This window comes from Poromitra crassiceps, assembly GCF_964638095.1.
Source record: "Poromitra crassiceps genome assembly, chromosome: 2".
Lineage (NCBI taxonomy): Eukaryota > Metazoa > Chordata > Actinopteri > Beryciformes > Melamphaidae > Poromitra > Poromitra crassiceps.
The window spans coordinates 95,846,396-95,865,823 of NC_139624.1; the positions used below are offsets into that span (position 1 = coordinate 95,846,396).

Consider the following 19,428-nt stretch of genomic DNA (forward strand, 5'->3'; position numbering starts at 1 on the left):
GGCTCCTCACAGACCCCTTGCGTGGGACCCCATACACAACATTTCCTACATAAGCACCCCATGTGGCTGGTAGCACCACATTGTAATACTGAGTGTTGATATTATGTATGTTTTTCTTTCTTTTCCTTCATGTGTCTGAGCCTGTTTGTTTTGTTCCTGTACTCTTCTAAATAAGAATTTAAATTAAATATAAAAAATGTCTGTATATATTCTGGTAGTCTACAAATCTGCGTTATTATTATTAGTAGTAGTAGCCTAGTAGTAGTAATAATAATAATAACAATAAAAAGAATAATGGCCAACAATCATAATAATCTCACTAAGCAGTTAAGCGCATGCTAGAAGAGCACGCAAAGCTATAAATGATAATTATATTTTTAGTAGTAGTAGTAGTAATAATAATAATTATTATTATTATTGATATAGTCATAATGAACTGACTTACCAGTTAACCTTGTAAGGCGGACTGCACATTGCTTCACTGTCCCATTGACGCAATTGAAGTCTAGAAAAAACATAGATACATAATATAGATAAATACAATGCCAGACACTGCCAAGACAAAACTAATCAATACCTATCTAAAACATCTAGAGGAGTGATAACATTATGCAATGGAGGTGTAGTTACCTTTGAACCATATCAAAGTGCAAATAAAACATGTCAAATCCATGCTAAACACTTTTACTACTTTATAATATATATGATATATAGATATGATATAGCCTATATATATTATTATAAAACGGCTCTCTCAAATCAAGCAATCTGATTGGTTCACAGCCATTGTATAATTCCAGTAACCGAGTTCAATAACCCATGGCCATGGGTTATTGGTTGCCATGGCAACTCTCTTACTAAGAGAGTAATAATAAGGCTTACCTCAAATGACAACGTAGGAAAAAAAAATGGCGGAGACAGCTGTCAGATCCTTGTGAATCGATCTTTGCTTATAACTTTACTAATACTTTGCAGAAAATGATGTTTTGTACAAGAATAGATGCGGGCTAATGTCTTCTTTGCAAAAGAAAGGCTGTTAACCCCGCATTTAACCCCGCATTTAACCCCGTAACGTTAGTTGGTGTCGGGCTTTGCAGAAATCTCTCAGCTACTCAGCAAGCGCCAGGATTGGCCAATGTCAACTTCAGTCTCCAGAACGATCCAATCAAATCACCCGCATGTTCTTGCGGTCCCGCCTTACAGTAGTGTTTCAACTGACTATCAGAATGACATGCCAGTCGGAGTCGGACTTATAGTATTATTATTATTATTATATTATCATACTTGGAAACCGTTTTATAAAAGCAATATAGCACTCGAGCTGCGTGTGTTGTGGAATATATCCCCCTGCTCAGCAGTTATCCCACGAGGCCGCAGGCCGAGTGGGATAACAGCTGATCAGGGGGATATATTTGGCACAACACACTGGCTCTCATGCTATATTGCTTAATTATACCCTAATAATCATTATCATCTAATGATAAATGGAATATAGAATAGGTTATTAAATAGTTACATGAGTCCTTGTTGCTGGCGCTGTGGGACAGAGCCAGGGCGATGTCAGCCTCCTGGCCAGACACCTCCTCGCTCTCCGTCATGGCTTCACTCTCACTGAACAGCGTGGCGTCCCCGTTCTCTATGACCTGATGCAAGCAGGTTAACACAAAACACACAAACTCAAACACACATTGCATTTACACTTGTGTTCAATGTGTACACAATGCATCCCTGACCACCTCCGGAGGTGGTTTGGCTGATCCGATTGCAATCCTTCTTCAATGCGTTTTGGGGCCATTCACATATTTTCAGAGTAAAGTTGACACAAGATGGTGAGACGTAGGACTGGCCGATATATTTTAGAAAAAAACACCTTGATATTGATAATGTAACAATATTTGGGGGGTTAGTTAGGCTATATATGCTTTCATAAGTTATTTCCAAACAAGAAAATGTAGATAATTAGTAATGATCATCATTAGTACACAGCGATGAGTAATAGGTAATGTGGATATGTATGTACACAGGTTATCTAAATATGACGTCTATCTGTGTATGTACACAGGTCATCTAACTATGAAATATGTCTGTGTCATAACTATATGTAACTAAAATGGAAATGTATATGAATATATTAATAACTAGTGATTGTCCAAATAAAGGCTAATGTGATGTAAATTTTCTCTATCAGTACCATACATTACACTCAGTTCACGATACGATACACGATATTGGGTTCACGATAACGATACGATACTTTAACAATATTTTTTTGCAATCGATTTGTAAGTTGAGGGGGCATCCTCCACGCTAATTTGAGTAATTTCAACATTTTCATCCTCCGTGTCTGTAACGTCCCTCGTCTGTTCAAACAAAGTAATGAAAAGGAGAGCGAGCATGCATCAGATGCAGATCAGTACCACCATGTTCAGCTTCTTTTTCTCACGATATGAGATTTAATCTCAATGATACATATTGTCACGTTTTGATATTGCGATATATTGTGGGATGATATATTGTGACATCCCTAGTGGATATCATTGTTCAGAAAATGTACTGTAACACAGCCTTTAAGACCGGGAAGACATAACATTTAAGTTATTTCACAATACTACAATAACCAAAATCCCAGATAATATCTAGTCTCAGATACGATATCGATGTTATAGAATAGATGACCAGTCCTAGTGATGCGACTCAATTTACACACCTGAGTAAAAACCCGCTGGAGGCTCAGCAAGCTGCCCTGCAGGAAGGAATCAAGTGTGCGAGATGCTGTCATTCAAAATGTCTGATCCTCTGAAGAATCACAATTGATATAGTCACCTCTAGATAAAGGGGGCTGTAAAGTACACACACACAGACACACACACACACAAACACACAGACACACACACACACACACACACACACACACACACACACACACACACACACACACACACACACACACACACACACACACACACACACACACAGCTTTTTAAACCTGTCTGCCTAATACAGTGATACTCAACCCAAGGAAATCTTTAGCCAATTGGGTATTGTGGCTCTTTGTAAGTCCTACCTAAAATAAATCAATAAATAAACTAACAAATAAATAAATAAAATGGAGGAAAGGGATTTTTTTTTAAATTGTGGCTCTTTCAAATATATGTTTTCCAATGTGGCTCCTGAGTAGGGCAAGGTTGTGTGTCAGCATGCCACTGGTCTAGCCTACATCCAATGGTGTGTGTGTGTGTGTGCGTGTGCGCGCGTGTGTGTGTGTGTGTGTGTGCGTGCGTGCGTGTGTTGCTCCGACGCAATAAATTGGATACGAGAGAATTTGGGATTGAGTGTAATAACGGAGATGAATAGAGCAGTCGGTAGAGAGAGGTGGGTGGGGGGTGAGGGGCTCAGACTGCAGAGTAGGCTACTCACTAGTCTATAGGCCTAATCAATAAACAAAGGAGATCATCTAGCCCCATCGTCCTCAGTTATAACAAGGCTATAATAGGCTACTCTAATCATTCTGCACAGATGATTCAGACTTACTTGGAGAGACTTTGCGTTTCCAAAGTTGTCCTTGCGCAGGAGTTGGAGACTGGATCGGAGCACAGAGAAACCCTGGTCAGAGGCCTATAATAGTCCCACTCCTCCTGGAGGTCTATAGTCCCACTCCTCCTGGAGGTCTGCTGAATCTCTACAGAAAACGTTTGGTGATCGATCACATGGGCCGCGGTCTGTAAATAACAATAGCGCATGTGATGACGTCACAGCGGCCCCCCCATTGTAGTAGCTTCAGGTGGGGGGTTTAGAGGCTTTGTTTGCTTTGAATGCTGTGAAGGTGTGAATCTCTGGGGCCTGTAGACCTACTACGAATGCGGGGGAAATGGGATTGGGGGGGGGGGACATAATTCGGGCTGGTTTTCCACGAGTTTAGTTTAGTAGGCTAGTTTAGTTTAGTTTAGCTTATTTCGATCAGAAAGAAAAGAATATTCACAGAATAGAAAAAAACAGAAAACAAAAGATCCATAAGGCTGACCGAAAGGGTTTAGGGCTGAAGCTAACTAGCTTGTTAAATGCCCTTACCCTTATACCTTTACGTTATATGTAAACATATGCATACACATGGATACATACATGCATTAATTTACACACACATATAGCACATGCCTTAAGAAAACGTTTCCAGCTCTGTACCATTGGCCAAAATAAAATTCAGCTTGAAGAAATAAGATGCCAAAATATCATTCACAATCACCCAAACCTGAATATTTGGGATAATTGACCATTTAAACCACTAGATGCCAGCAGAGAGCCAATCACAGAATGATGAAAGCTCCACTACTCTTGAGACCACTGCTTGAGACACATAGAGGGACATACTCCACGCACGCTGACACATAAAACCAGTGTGTAATGTTGCTGTCAATGTAAAATATTTCTTAGACACACAAATATGATTAAAAACCATGTTTGTTATAGTTTAGTTTTCTTCATATTAAATATTACGGTCGGTCTCCTTCCAAGTGAAATCTTCTATGGTCTCTCCTGATTCTAAATTTAGCTGAATTGTTTGGTTTGACCAAGAAAACCTATTTTTATAAGCATTTTTATGAAATGTTTATGGAAAAACGGCAGAAAACCCCTTGGTTCGCATGTCTAACCCGGAAGAGGGCTTGACTTTGGCACTCTATGGTGTGGGGTTTTGAGGCACTGTATATATATATATATATATATATATATATATATACTTTCAATACTGCGGTGTAGCACTAACTCTATTGCAGCAGATTGGGCGTGATCAACCCTTCCGCGGGCAACGTTGCAGACAGAGTAGGAGGGCTGATCCGTGAGCGGCTGCTTCTGGGACGCGGGTCGGGGTCTTAATCGGCATCGCTGGGTCTACTGGGCGAGGGTGTATGATGTTGACAGACCTGAAACACCTTACAACCCCAGCTAACATCACTGACGATGCGTCCCAGCGCATGCTGTAGTATGTATTGTAGCGATTCGGGGTTTGACGTGTATTGTGGGGTTTCCGTGTGTAGCTAGGAACTGATATGTGTGGGTGTGTTCCTAGGGGGAAGGGTGTATATGTGACCAGCGGCCGGGGCGGAAGTCAGTCAGACTATGTGAGCGAGCTGACCGGGTGGTTGCATGAAGAGCTAGCAGCGAAGCTAGCGGCTGGGAGCTGTTGTGAAGCCAAGAATAAAAGCCTGTACCAACTTCAAGTCTCCGGTTCCTTGAACGAATACCCGATTCGTTACAGTATTTTAAACAACATACCGTATATATATATATATATATATATATATATATATATATATATATATATATATATATATATATATATATATATACCGTATATATATAATAACCTCATTCAGTGCCTCAAAACCCCACACCATAGAGTGCCAAAGTCAAGCCCTCTTCCAGGTTAGGCATACCAGCGTCATAAGTATGGAACCTGCTTTCCTTTCTTAGAGAGTAAAGAAAAGAAGGTCACGTGACCTGGCCTCGCTGTTCTTCTCGATAAAACCTCCATGGACACAATGTAAACGAGAAACAGTTATTTTATTACCAAGGTTCAGTTTGTTCCACAGTAAAGACTTGAATGCAAGAGAAAGGACTCCGTGCACACTGATGACAATTATAAAGAAAAACAAAACCCTGTGTGATATTTGACATCCATATGCAGGGGAACTCTAAGTCCTGTCCTGACAATGTAAAAAAATAATAATAATAATTTAAAAAAGAGCGGATTGAATAAATTCAGTCAGCCAGGACTTCACAGGCAGTTCAGCTGGAGGCAGCTTTGATAGTCTTCAGGCTCTGCAAATATTTCTGGAAAAGAACAAAGAAGAAAAGTGAATCAGAGAGAGAGTTCTGAGAATTCTGGGAGAAAAAAATAATAATCTGAGTTCAATGTCAGAATTTTGAAAAACAAACAAACAAAATAGTCTGAATTCTGAGATTAAAGTCAGCATTCAGATTAAAGTCAGAAATCTGAGGGGGGGGAGAGTCAAAATTCTGAGTTTTCGATAGCTTTTTGTGACGTCAAAGTGGGGTCAGGTCACAAGCCAAAAAAGGTTGGGAACCCCTGCATTCTCTTCATTGGGGCAAGTTTTAGTCGGCTAAATCATATTGAGATTAAACTATTCCTCATTTGGAGCTTCCCTAAACTTGGAGATGAGGGTTCAAGTTCTTAACTTGTGATAGGTGAACATTGGGGCCCTACCTCCAGGTTCTTGTAATGTTTCAGGCTTTTGCAGTGGGTGATCTGGACCTCCTTGTCTCCAGTGAAGAAGCGGTTGCACCCCAGGCAGAAGAAACCCGACATCGTGGCCAGAAACTCCATACCTGTAGAAGCAATGAAGGGGGGGTACCAACATTACTGGGTTCCAGAGGCTGTAGCGGGCTCAGTTTTAAAGCTGGAGTGAAGATACTACTGTTCTCATGTGAAGTAGAAGACCTAAGCCAGGCATCCAGTGGAACCATCTCATGCTAGCTGGTTGGGCAGGGGGCTAAATAACACTTTCAAAGAGGCCCCTTGACCTTTCACCTCAATATATCTGACTGAGAATAGGTTCTATGGTTACTCATGAGTCTCCCCTTTACAGACATGCAGTTTTTGGCAAAAAACAAGCAGTTTATTGCATGCAGTATACAGGTAAATGTGTTATTTTCACCTATTCTATTCTATTACAATATTTCTGCATACTGGGGCTCCTAAACAGTCTTGTAATTGCACAAATTGGGTATGACAGGAAAGCTGAGACTTCATGTGTGATGATGTTAGTCCTCATAGCAGTCATTTCATTGTAGTGAGACCATTTTTCCAAACTTGACCCCGCTGTATAAAATGACCTATAGTGACCTCTAGGATCATCACAGCCTTGTTAATCTTTACAACCACACACTAGAGACCTGGGACATTCCGAGGATGTGTGGCTTTCCGATATATTGACAATAAGGGGCTTTCTGAGCAATTTCCAGAACAGAAGTGCTCGCCACACAATCGCCAAAAGATGCAATTCTTAATCTGTTAATGTCAAATGTTTTTGATACCAAATCACAGTATACATTTTTTTCTATGGTGTTCCACAAGGTCTTAGTGTGGTATTTTGGAGGGATTTGTGACTGTTTGTTATCAATTCTAGAGTGGTCATTAATGGTTAAATCTTGCACCAAAAATGTATTGTGCAATAATTGTGCATTTTCAATTGAAAACATTTCTTGGGGGAGGAGCCTTCCACAGACCTAGGGAAAATGTGCTATGGAGTTAAAATGATTATTGTTTTCATGGAATTAGGTTGCTAGGCAACCCTTTCAAACCTGGATTATTCCCTGACAGTTATTGTATCAGCAAACACTGCAACAGGAAGTAAGCTGGGGCCATTTAGAATGTTTATGTTGTCGAATTGAAACCGTCTATATGACTTATATTTGGTGCCGCAACTGCAGTCATGAGTGACTGTTGATGCATTATTGTGTCAATTGTTTGTGCAGGTTGGACGGGGTAATTAGTGGAGTCATGATGGTGTTTGGGGGGCGTGGAAAAGTCATAGCCCCGGAGCCCACTGTACTTTAATTTTAATTCCTCCATTGCAACTATCAAATCAATGTAAAAAAATAAATGGTTAAAATGAATGAGTAAGTGTATTAATAAATAAAAGTTAATAATAATAATATTTCTAGCACAATGATAACAATTGTCTCTCACCGACTGGGTTGTTAGGGTTAAAAGGGAGGGAGTAGTCCTCTGTCTTTGGTTTCTTCACACACTTTTCCTTGTTGTCTTTCACATCCTCAGACTTCTCGCGCTTTGCTGAGAGAGAGAGTGAGAGAGAGTGAGAGAGAGTGAAAGAGAGTGAGAGAGAGAGAGAGAGAAGAGAGAGAGTGAGAAAGAGAGAGAGAGAGAGAGTGAGAAAGAGAGAAGAGAGAGAGAGAGAGAGAGAGAGAGTGAGAAAGAGTGTCTTTCTAAAACATGTTTTCACTTCCATGATGCATCTAAACATGACAGTGTTTCAGTCACACCCTGCTTCACATTAGATTAGATTATTAGATTAGATTTATTTCGAACATGGTGAAAACAAAAACAAAACAAAGGCAAGAAGTGCCAAACAATCATAGTCAATTGGAATTCACAGCATACAATAGACAGCAAATTCACAATCAATTTACATTTGTTTATCATGCCCGATTCACACCTGTGTGCTGCCTATAGGGCGACCAGATCCCAGCAAAGCAAATGTGGAACAAAGAGTCAACAATGTGGCACACGACGTTAACAACGATGTAGTATCTCAAGCCAGACTGTCATGTGCATCTACATTCTGCCAATGCAGCTTAGACAGTCTGTAATTCACGCCCACAGAACATGGACAACGGAAGTTGGGGGGGTGGGGGTAACGGGCGCTTCATACCGGAGGAAGTTCGAACCGATGGAGGTGATTGGAGAATATGAGCGGATGTCCCGCCTCCGGGATATCCCCCTATCATCGCTCATTATTTTCCCTGAGTTTTCCTTTCCATTTTGACCAACTTTTCCGTGCTCGACGTACAGACGTTCAGGCGGAATCATTTGTCAAATCCGAGAGCCAACCGTCAGTTTTAAGAGACTACCAATGCTGAGTAGGGCTGCAACTAACTAACGAGTATTATTTTCATTAGCGATTCATCTGTCGATTATTTTAGACCATTGGTTCCCAAACTGTGGGCGGACCGCCAAAGAATTGCAACAACAACAACAAAACAGTTTTGACATAATACACATTAACCCTGAGGAGTATAGCTGGACTGGACCGATTTTCGGAAATATCACGATATTTGGGAAATATCACAATTTAGAACATTTACTTTCAGAGGCTGCAGCAGGCTCAGTTTTAAAGCCAGAGTGAAGTTTCTGGTATCATATGAAACTAGAAGACTTAAAGTCGAGCTGAACTCAAAAATGACTTTTCTTTTCTTTTAGTTCAAATACCTGGGTATGCAGTGCACCTATTTAATAATGTATGCCAAACAAATCACAACAATGTAATCTTTAGTTTTTCACACTTCACATCAAAAGTTCATTTTTCAAGATTTCATTGATAACAGTAATGTACAGTTTGCTGACGTCACCTAGTACTATCAAATTTCTACCCCATTTCAACCAATCATATCACGTCATGCAGCTGTCAATCAAATCTTCATTTCAGGATAATTTTCTCTTCCAAATGAAGTAGAAAATGGCGCCTAGTGCCTGTCATCTGGCAGAATTCCTATCCCATAAACTAACTACTAACTTGGCCAATTGTTAGAAACATGAACAAAAAACAAAAACTATAATCTCTAAGAATGCAAAGAAATGTAACTGGCTCGTTAAAACGCGCATTCCAGGAATATCGCATTTACAGCAGCGATAATGGCGCGCGCATCCGAGAGCTTGGTTGTCAGGGGTCGCACTTCAGAGATTCCAGGCTGACGTGCTGCACTCTCCGCTCGGCAACACGAAGGCAGCTGGCAGCCTGCGGCTCGCTGAGCTCCACTCCTCCCGTCAAAAGGCTCTTCCCGAGGGGAGCGCCACAACACACTGAATCCCACTCGATTTGGAGGCGGAACACGCCAGGATTGGCCAAAACCCAATCCAGTCCCCAGAATTGTCAAATAAAATCATCGACATGATACTATGACCCGCCTCTCAACCTGTCATCTTAGACAAACTATGTTTTCAGTCTGAAACGGACTCATAATGCACGTGACAAACGCGTTCAGTTCGACTTTAAGGAATCGATTTGTACCAACCATTTTGGCTAAATTTTGGCGAGGGGAAAAAAAACATTTTCAAAGGTGTCACACAGCCTAATGTTGCCAGTTGTGTGTGTCTATGCAGTGTTTCCCACAGGATTTTGAGTATTTGTGGTGGGGGACCACAGACCCCCTAGAGATTTTTTTAAACATTTTAAAGTAAAATGCATGAATTTGGTGTACTTTGAGAAAGCTTAAGAGCAAAATTAAAAGGCTAGATCTATGAAGAACATGTCATCATTACTGTGCTGTGGGTTTACAATGACAAACTAAATTTCTCCCTATAGGTCAGGGATACTCAACTTGCTTTGCCACTTTTGTGAAATGATAGAAGGCGAGGGGCCAGTTAATAAACAAACAATATAAATTTTTCTGTAGCAGATTGTAGGTTTTTGGGGTGTCAGCCGGAGTTTAGGCTGACAGTGTTGTGCACACCTGATAGTTAGTTAGGTTAAGTTAGTTAGGTTAACTACATACATAAGTGCCTGGGTAGTGAGCAGATGGCGGTATTTGACAATTTAGCAGCTGAATCATAGATTATTGAAAGATATTCCATATTCCAGACTGAAATGCTATAACAGAAGTATTGGCCAGAATGACATGAACATTTATTGGACACTTATTCAGCGGATATCTTGCATGTTGCGTTCAGGTGCACTGTAAAAAAAAAAAAAAAAAAAAAAAAATTTGGTCAACATCTTATTGTGGCGGTCAAAATATTATTGTGGCGGCCCGCCACAAATTCCTTTATGTATGGGAAACACTGGTATGTGTCCGTTTTGAACCAGCTAGTAGCATTATATTGTTATTTAGCCTGTCTGCTGCTATTTGCACGTTTATTTTATGGGGGGGGGGGGGGGGGGGGGTATACGCAGTGGAAGTGGTCCCTGGGAAATTCGGTTTGGTACGTAGTGGTACTTGGCCGGAAAATTTTGGGAACCCCTGGTTTAGACTAATCAAATCGATTGATCCCCCCATTTATAAATGACCCACCATGACATGACAACACAACTCGGCCGGCCATAGAATGCGCAAGATCCATAGAAAATAGTCATTTGATCCATCTTCAGTCATGTGACTCATGTCCCTTCTGTCCGCCTGTCAGTCTCTCATGGGCACGAGCTACATTTGAAGTCGGCAATTTATGCTTTAAACATACAAGTTGAGACTTTTAATGGAAACATAGACATTTTATGAATACTTGTAAGCCTGTCTCTAATTCGGCATACACATATTCCAATAAGAAGCACACATTCCAAATATAATTAAATGTTTCGGCAGTTCTCTGCCGGCAAAATACACAGTGTAGGGCGGTAGGTAGAGCAAAACGACCGACCACTTCCCAAACAAGAGATATGACATAGGGGTGGGCGATATGGCAAAAATATCATATCACGATTTTTTCAGGCAGGATCACGATCCACGATGTTATCACAATTCTTTTTCATATTGGTTTTTAAGACTATTTTGCAAGTTACTGAACAGTACAAGTACAAACAGATTTCAGGGTTCGTATGGTCATGAGAAACCTGGGAAAAGTAATGGAAATTTAAAATACAATTTGTTTCATAAATATTTTCATGTTGTTCATTTACCCTGAGTTTACAATAATTCATATGCTAAGAAATAATGTTCACAAGCATGCACATGCTCTATCTATCTATCTATCTATCTATCTATCTTGCGTTATCTATCTCTCTATCTCTCTCTATGTATTGGTTCACTATTATTTCGGCTATACAGTAGGGTTGGTCGATGGGACAAATATATATGGGCTATCTGCGATTTGAGTCCACCTTCTGTTGCTTTTGTTGGGTGATCTTTCACGTGATTGTTGTCATTTTAATTAGCTAGTGAGAGAGAGAGACCGACAGACGGAGAGAGAGAGCTCTCAGCTCTGTCTGCGGCTCGGCACACACACACACACACACACACACACACACACACACACACACACACACACACACACACACACACACACACACACACACACACACCACAGCGTTGAGTGAGAGAGGGGGAAACGGAGCTCACCTGGGAATACGAGGCAGAATGACAGCAGATTAAGAGCAATGCCTCCTCGCAATTAAAATAACTTTGCGCCATGAGTTCCACTCTATCTGCCTGTCTGTCTCTCTACCCGCATGTTTGTTTAGTGTGCGTGTGTTGTTGTAAAGAGGTTGCATTTGCGTTCGGGTCATTTTCATCGCCGTTCATTTTAACGAGCAGAGCGTGTGTTTAGGCTATTTTTATTTTTTCAACTATCGTCCCGGCTCCGTCCCCAAATTAATTTCCATCGTCCCTGACGCTATTGTTAACGTCCCCGGGATGACGGACCTCCCGTCACGGGAGGTCCTGTCCTGGTTAAGTGTGTATGTGTGTGTGTGTGTGTGTGTGTGTGTGTGTGTGTATGTGTGTGTGTGTGTGTGTGTGTGTGTGTGTGTGTGTGTGTGTGTGTGTGTGTGTCAAACAATCCCCCCTCAGTGTTGTTGTCCTCCATGCTGCTGTGCTGCTGCACTTTGTCAAGTGAAAAAGGGGGAGGGGAAGAACTTTGGAAGCGTCTTTCAGACATAGAAATGCAACTGATAGAATGTGCAGTGCATGTAGCGCGATTCTAATGATCTGTCTGGAAAGGCAGATCATGGACCCATTCTAATCGTTAACGATCTAAGATCGTCATATCGCCCACCCCTAATTTGACATTCACAAAGTGCTTCTTGGGAGATAATATGCATGCCAAATTGGAGAGTGGCGTCTAACAAGGTATATTATGTTTGTATGTTTTGGTGGTATTTAATGTTCCAATAGGCAGGGCCACATTTAGTTGCCATATTTCTGAATGGAGTTTGGTTTGGCTGCCTCTCCACATAAGAAAATGGGGAAACCTAACATTTAGCTGATCTCTTGGCAGTTTGAGCAAAATAGCAACAGGCTTTTGCCATCGGGGAGGGGGAAGAAGCTTTGAAGCAAGCTAATATTACGCGGCTACTTAATACTTGCTTTATATGTACGCTGTCTCCAGCCCATTGACGAGGTTCCACCAGGTTACATGTATCGATATCCATACTCAACCCTACTCAGCGCTACTCCGTAGCGTATCATGGGATTCAACAATGCATTGCGTTGCTCACCCAGCTTACATCACTTGCCTCTTCTCTATTGCAGACAGCCTCTCACTTTGAGTTTCTGACATCTGTGTGGTGCTGATGGACAGCTCCTTTTATCGCTAAACTCAAAGGTGCTCTAAGAAAACATTATTTGGCCTCCGTACTGTTTACGGTCGGATGTGGGCCGCCGACATTTCTGAGATGTTCAAGTTGGCCATGAGTCGGAAAGGGTTGGGAACCGCTGGTCTAGGCTAATGCTGTCCCCCACGGTGATGAAGAAGTTCCTGGTACCTGTGGTGTCAGCAGGAGGCCTCTTCTCACTGTCCTCCTCAGCCTGGATCATCTTGTCTCCCTCTGGTCTCCCAGACGCCTCCTCAGCCTGGCCCTCAGCCTGGCTGTGGGTGACTGACTCCTCCACTCCTCCTGCTCCACGGCTCTCTGTGGGCGTGGCCATGGGTGCTAGAGGAGAATGATGACAGGTTGAGGCACCACATCTTTGTCAGAAAACACACCTGTAAAGTTTTGTGACTGCATCTTGCACGGTTTTGACGCTGTCACGTTCACAAAAAGTAATTAAAAAAGAATGCAATGTGTAATTGTACCCGTCTCAGGTATAGTCTCAGCTTCTGGCTGGGGTGCTGGCGTAGAGGGAGAGGGGTCTTCTGCAGCCACTGCTGGGGCAGGCGTGGTCTCCAACACAGCTGTTGCCGTGGTGACGGTTGTGGGTACCACCTAGGAGCAGAAAACAAGGAGGTGACAATGATGGATCACAATGTGGAAATGTCATCGCTCACAGGTCCAGTTTGAGGACTGGTTTGTGTTAAGGGTCCAGTTTGAGGACTGGTTTGTGTTAAGGGTCCAGTTTGAGGACTGGTTTGTGTTAAGGGTCCAGTTTAAGGACTGGTTTGTGTTAAGGGTCCAGTTTGAGGACTAGTTTGTGTTAATGCTAGTGGAAATAGTTCTATCCCTTGTCAGAACATCTGTCTCGCCCATTGACTCCCACTCGCATTCACCCCAACAAAAATGCTCTGACAAGAGCCGTGGCATGTCGCACTCTACTGACACTATAGAATACCGCAGGAATCAGACCCGCCATGATTTTTTTTTTACGCGTAAATGCGATTTAAAAAAACTGCGATTGCAAACGCTTCAAAAATCATAAAAGGGGTCCTCATTGTGAGATCATCTCGCTGAACACAAACTCTGCTGGTTCCCGACGAGGGAACCAGGAAGTGCACTGATTTCTGCTGGCCTACAAAAACACACCGTCCCCGCACCGCAGTACTCTATTCAGGGTTCCCCCCAGGGTTCTCCAAGTTACATTTAAGACTTTTTAAGACCTTTTTAATACCACTTAGAATGAAATCTAATGCCAACTTCACTGCCATACTGTCAAAAGTATGACAGCTATAATGGAAAATCAGTATAGTAAGTAAGCCCTAGAAAATAATAATAATTTACTTATGTACTTGAATTTAATACATTTTATTATAATACTGACATTCATACTTAATACAAAATAACTTTGTGGGATGTGTGTGTACTTCTAATAACATAAAATATGTGTTTGGACCCCACCCCTCTCCATAGCCTCACAGTGCCTTTTCTTCAACAACTTCTATTGTCCACTCCTAATGAAGCTTGCTGCAGCAGTCGGTGTTACCGCTGCTACACGGTGGTGGTGCATACACCGATTACATAACATGCCCATCAGTAACAGTTTGTTTTTATGGAGGAAGAAACGAAAGAAAAAACTCTGCCCGCGTAACGTTATGCCCCCTTCATACACATGTAGGTAAGACCCTTAGCTAAGCCTGCGTGTGCATTCTGTTGTCACTGCAGGCCATCTCTGGAAATGTGCTTATTTTTTTTTTACCACAGCTAAAAGTCGATGCTAACTTGGCATTAGGGGTGTCAGCAGAATCGGATTGTTGACAGATAATCGCTGAATCCTTTATGTTTAAATTCATGTTGGCACTCGGATTTGAAAGGACTTCCTAAATAAAAAGAAGTTGGTATTTACCTGACTGCTTGTATTAATTGATGAAAAAGTAGCCATGTGCAGTAATAATATAGAAAATTGAGGATGTGATACTTTGAGCTGTATCGAGATGCATCGTGGAATCGAATCGTTGACAGATTAATCGTAATCGAATCGAATCGTGAGGCCAGTGAAGATTCACAGCCCTACTTGGCATCAATGCTAGCGGGACTTACCCAGGCTTCAGTCATTGCCTGCTTACTGCTGCTTGCTGGTAATGTTAATCCCATGTCAGAAAAAGTCTCCAGATTTGTTGCTAACGTTAGTTTCTTTTGAGAAAGATCTTCAGGGGCGTCTGAAAAGTTGTCTCGAGTCGGATGCAGCCATGAGTGTGTATTGTGAGGCAGCCAGCTAACGTTACACAGCAGCGGGGAGGGGCTGACTGACAGCTGAGGAGCCTAGTAGTAGTCGCACCATAAAAAGATGTTGCACATTTGACAGTTATTTATGATGTTACGGTATTTATTTATTCCAAGAAAAAAATTCAGACCTTTGTAGACTAAATTCAATACTTTTAAGGCCTTATTTTGAGAATTTCAAATTCAATACTTTTTAAATACTTTTAAGACCCCGCGGGGGCCCTGTCTATTGCAAGCACCTTCTTCCAATAAGAAATTACCTGGGGAGTGTCCTCTTGAGCGGGCGTTTCCTCAGGCTCCGCCCCCTCCCCTGAGGCTTCAGGGGGGTTGGTCACGGTCACAGGCTCCGCCTCCTCCCCCGAGGCTTCGGGGAGGTCTCCCACTTCATCTACCGTCAAGTCACCCTGGTCCTCGTTCTCCTCTACCTGAAGGCATGATGAACACAACATCATCATTCAAAATGTATGAAGGATAAGAGCTACGGATGCATATCGGTATCGGATGGTATCGGTACCGGGTCCGATACTGGCCTAATTTACAGTAAGCCCGATACTGACACGACCGCGTCCGTTATCACTTTACGGCATGCAACGTGACATTAACCTGAAATCACCGTCTAAAAATACATTTCCCCAGTACACCGGCCATCAGGGTGGTGTTGTTTTGATGGTGCATTCAAGGTCCAGACTCCATTCAGGTCCAATCAGTAAAAATGGTGTTCAAATGTAATCTTGTAAAATATAAATAAACTAATGCTGCTAAGTTCCCTTTTAATTAAACAATTTCTTAAAGGTATATAAAAAAATGTCAACCTCTAATGAAGTACTGGTACCACAAGGATGAGGTATTTTTGTAGGCTTAACCAGAAATGTACTAAATGAACATCAAGCTGTATTGAAGAAGACTTGAAATTAGTGATTGAGACAACTCATTAGGAAAGTGTTTGCTGGGTAGGGGTGTCACGATACACTCAGTTCACGATACGATACGATATTGGGTTCACGATAACGATACGATACAATATTTTAACAATATTTTTTTGCGATCGATTTGTAAGTTGACGGGGCATCCTCCACGCTAATTTGAGTAATTTCACCATTTTCATCCTCCGTGTCTGTAACGTCCCTCGTCTGTTCAAACAAAGCAATGAAAAGCAATCAGATGCAGATCAGTGCCACCATGTTCAGCTTCCTTTTCTCGCGATATGAGATTTCATCTAAACGATACATAGTCACGTTTTGATATTGCGATATATATCGTGGGACGATATATTGTGACATCCCTATTGGTGAGGTCATAAATGAAGTCAGAGTAGGGTAATTCCCCATTCACTTCCATGTAACCAGACTTATTTTTGCAGCCAGTGGAGTCGCCCCCTGCAGGTCATTCAATAGAATGCAGGTTTAAGTTACGCATTGGCCTCACAAACGGAGCTAGCCCACTGACCATAACGAACGTCAATAGCTCTGCCTTTTCCTTACTAGTGGGACGGCCCTGTTAGTCCATTTCATTACTGTTTCCGGGCTATATGACATCATCTCACCGGCACAGAATTTGGATAAAAAGAGGCACTTGGCAGCATTTAGCTTTCTAACCCCGCAGCAGAGAAGCAATGAACCCTTCTGCTTTGGTAGGTGGCTTTGAAATGTTTCTGTGACACTTGTAATTACGAGCTTATCTCTGATTTAGGCTGCTTGGGCGTTTCAGCAGCTGGGAAGGGACTGTGGAGGGGAGATAGATGATGATGACATCATATAACAGTAATAAAAGGGGCTACCGTCCCTGTGTGAGTCCATTAGTCAGGCCTAGCTCACAGAGTTGGCATGCAGCCTCTGCTCTCTCCCCAGAGGGTTTTCATAGTCCACTTCACTGGCTGATTCCAACTGACTCCAGCTGTGCTCCTCTACTCAGGTGAGCTCCATCAGTAGCTAAGGAATGGAGCCATCCATGGTGCTGATTGTGTGTTCACTCATTTTGGCCACTAATTTGCCATTTTGCCCATTTATATGGTCGGCCCTAATTACCTAGCATTAGTTTAAAAAATGAAGAAAAAAATCCGGCTCCGTAAAGTAATCCACAACACTTATCTTACCTGATCTTGGTTTCCGGTGGTAGCATTGTACTTCCTTTTAGCCTGCGTTATGGCCTTCTTCACTGCTAGCTGGGCCTGCTTGTACTGCGTGATATGTTTAACATTATTACTTTTTTTGGCTCGCGTGAACGCCTTCTTCCTAAAGATCACCGCTGCGTTACACGCATCATCCCACCAGGGTGCTGGTACTTTCTTCTTTGGAGCAATGGCTTCTAACGCTATGTCTGCTAACGCTATGTCTGCGTTAGACCGTTTTGCGGCCATTGTTGTCGTTTCGAGGCTTGTGTTGTGAGAATGCTGTTCTTTCTGTGAGCTAGCCTTTAGCTAGGAAGCGCCTATGTTCCGCTAAGACTTCCGGTCGGGCTTTTTCAAAATAAAATACTGCACGTCTAAAAAGCACACAGAAAATATATTAATAATATTCTAAATAAGAATACCAGTAACACTACACCTTCACTTTTTCGGAATAAAAGCATTATTTCTACAAATCCAGTAAACTCAAATTTTTAACTTTGTTTTCTTTGCTAAAAAACAAAACAAAAACAATGAAATGTGTTGTATTTAATCTTTGTAACATATGGGACAGGGGACGTTTCCCCCCCCCCTATGTAGTCTAGAAATCCCATATCTGACCACACGGCGCAATGCCCATGTGAGAGTTATGAGCAATGGTTATGAGGAGAGGAAGGTACTGAAATCAGCATTACAAAGCTAAGCTAAACTTCACTGTAGGGACGTTACTAGGAAAAGCAGTAAGAGGAATATACAATCAGTTAATAAAGTACTTGAAAGAAACTGGGTTAGTCGATAGGATTTGGAAACCTTTATTCTCCTTTATTTTCTTTTTATATTTTCTGTCAATCTAACGTTTCACACTCCAGTCCGGTAGGTGGGGGTAATGCACCTCTAAGGTGGTTGCCAACCGCCGATCAAATCCAAAGAAGAAGAAGAAGTTTCAGCGTTTGAGCCAGAGAAGACACGGCTGCTCGTTCATTCTGGGTGCTTCTTTGTGAGTATGAATTTAATCTGTGCATAATATTATAATAATGGTGAAGTGTCTGAATGTGGGTTTAAGATCAATATATTTAATTAGCCACTCCTAATAACAGATAAACAAGGGCAGGAGGCTCCGAGTCCGGTGGCCGGGGAGAGCGACTGGGGAAGGTCCATACACTGTCGCTGCAGCCCCGAGTCTTTTAGCAGCTAAACAAACATGCTAAAACGGTAGCAGTTTGGAGACTGTAAAGTCTTCTACTTTGTGTTGTGTGTGAGTCAATGATCACACTGTGAACCGATTACTGGTTTTAATATCAAGAGCTGCGTACAGACACATTGGCATGTGATAACAGACTGGCTACCCGCTACCGGGTACCCAGACCCAAACAGGACTAGAGGCACGCTGATTGGCTTAGCATGTAAATACTACGGCGGCTCATAGTAGACAACCATGACATGCGATTATCAAATCATCTACATCCTTTCCCTTTAGCTCAGAACAGTCTTTTAGAAAACAACCAAATTAGACTTTAGGCTTAGACTTAATAGCTAACACAAATCAAGGTGGAATAATATATCACTTTGACGGATGTGCCTATTCATAACACTGTCACCATAAGTGCATAGAAATTTAGTGCAAATATTCAGTAGGCATAACATTTCAAAACATCAACATCCAATACTCCACAGTATACAGATTATATATATACTTTTTTTCTTTCACAACAGGCATTGCATAACATTTCCTTTACTTTTTTTCTTTATTTTTTTCCCAACTAGCAGTGTATTACTTTTTTTTTTTTTTCACTGCGTATATTTCGGGTTTGGTCTGCAGGTGCGACCTGAACGTGTTGTGTACTGTTTATCACTGTTCCCAGTGCTCAAGCGTGGCACAGGGCGAGGAGGGGAAGCGCCCTGTGGTCGTATGGCGTTCGGCTCAGGACTGTGGGGTGTGGGGGGGGTACAGTCCATAGTGGAGGGGCTGGTGACCAGGGAGTCCGGGTCCTCTGCTTGGAGCGGTGGTGGCGGCTCTCCAACGCGATGGATGTGGCGTCGGTTCCT

At 42.1% G+C, this 19,428-nt stretch overlaps 1 protein-coding gene across 1 annotated transcript; it reads right to left on the reverse strand.

Annotated features, from left to right (window-relative positions):
* Positions 1–5,547: 5,547 nt before the first annotated feature.
* On the reverse strand, positions 5,548–17,683 carry LOC310772356 (uncharacterized protein). The gene is made up of 7 exons (XM_083632135.1): positions 17,371–17,683; positions 15,539–15,703; positions 13,481–13,610; positions 13,170–13,337; positions 7,706–7,810; positions 6,221–6,342; positions 5,548–5,826 (listed from the first exon to the last, which is right to left on the reverse strand). The coding sequence occupies exons 1-7, from the start codon at positions 17,632–17,634 to the stop codon at positions 5,782–5,784; spliced, it is 999 nt and encodes a 332-aa protein (XP_083488261.1). The 5' UTR covers positions 17,635–17,683; the 3' UTR covers positions 5,548–5,781.
* Between the last annotated feature and the right edge of the window lie 1,745 nt (positions 17,684–19,428).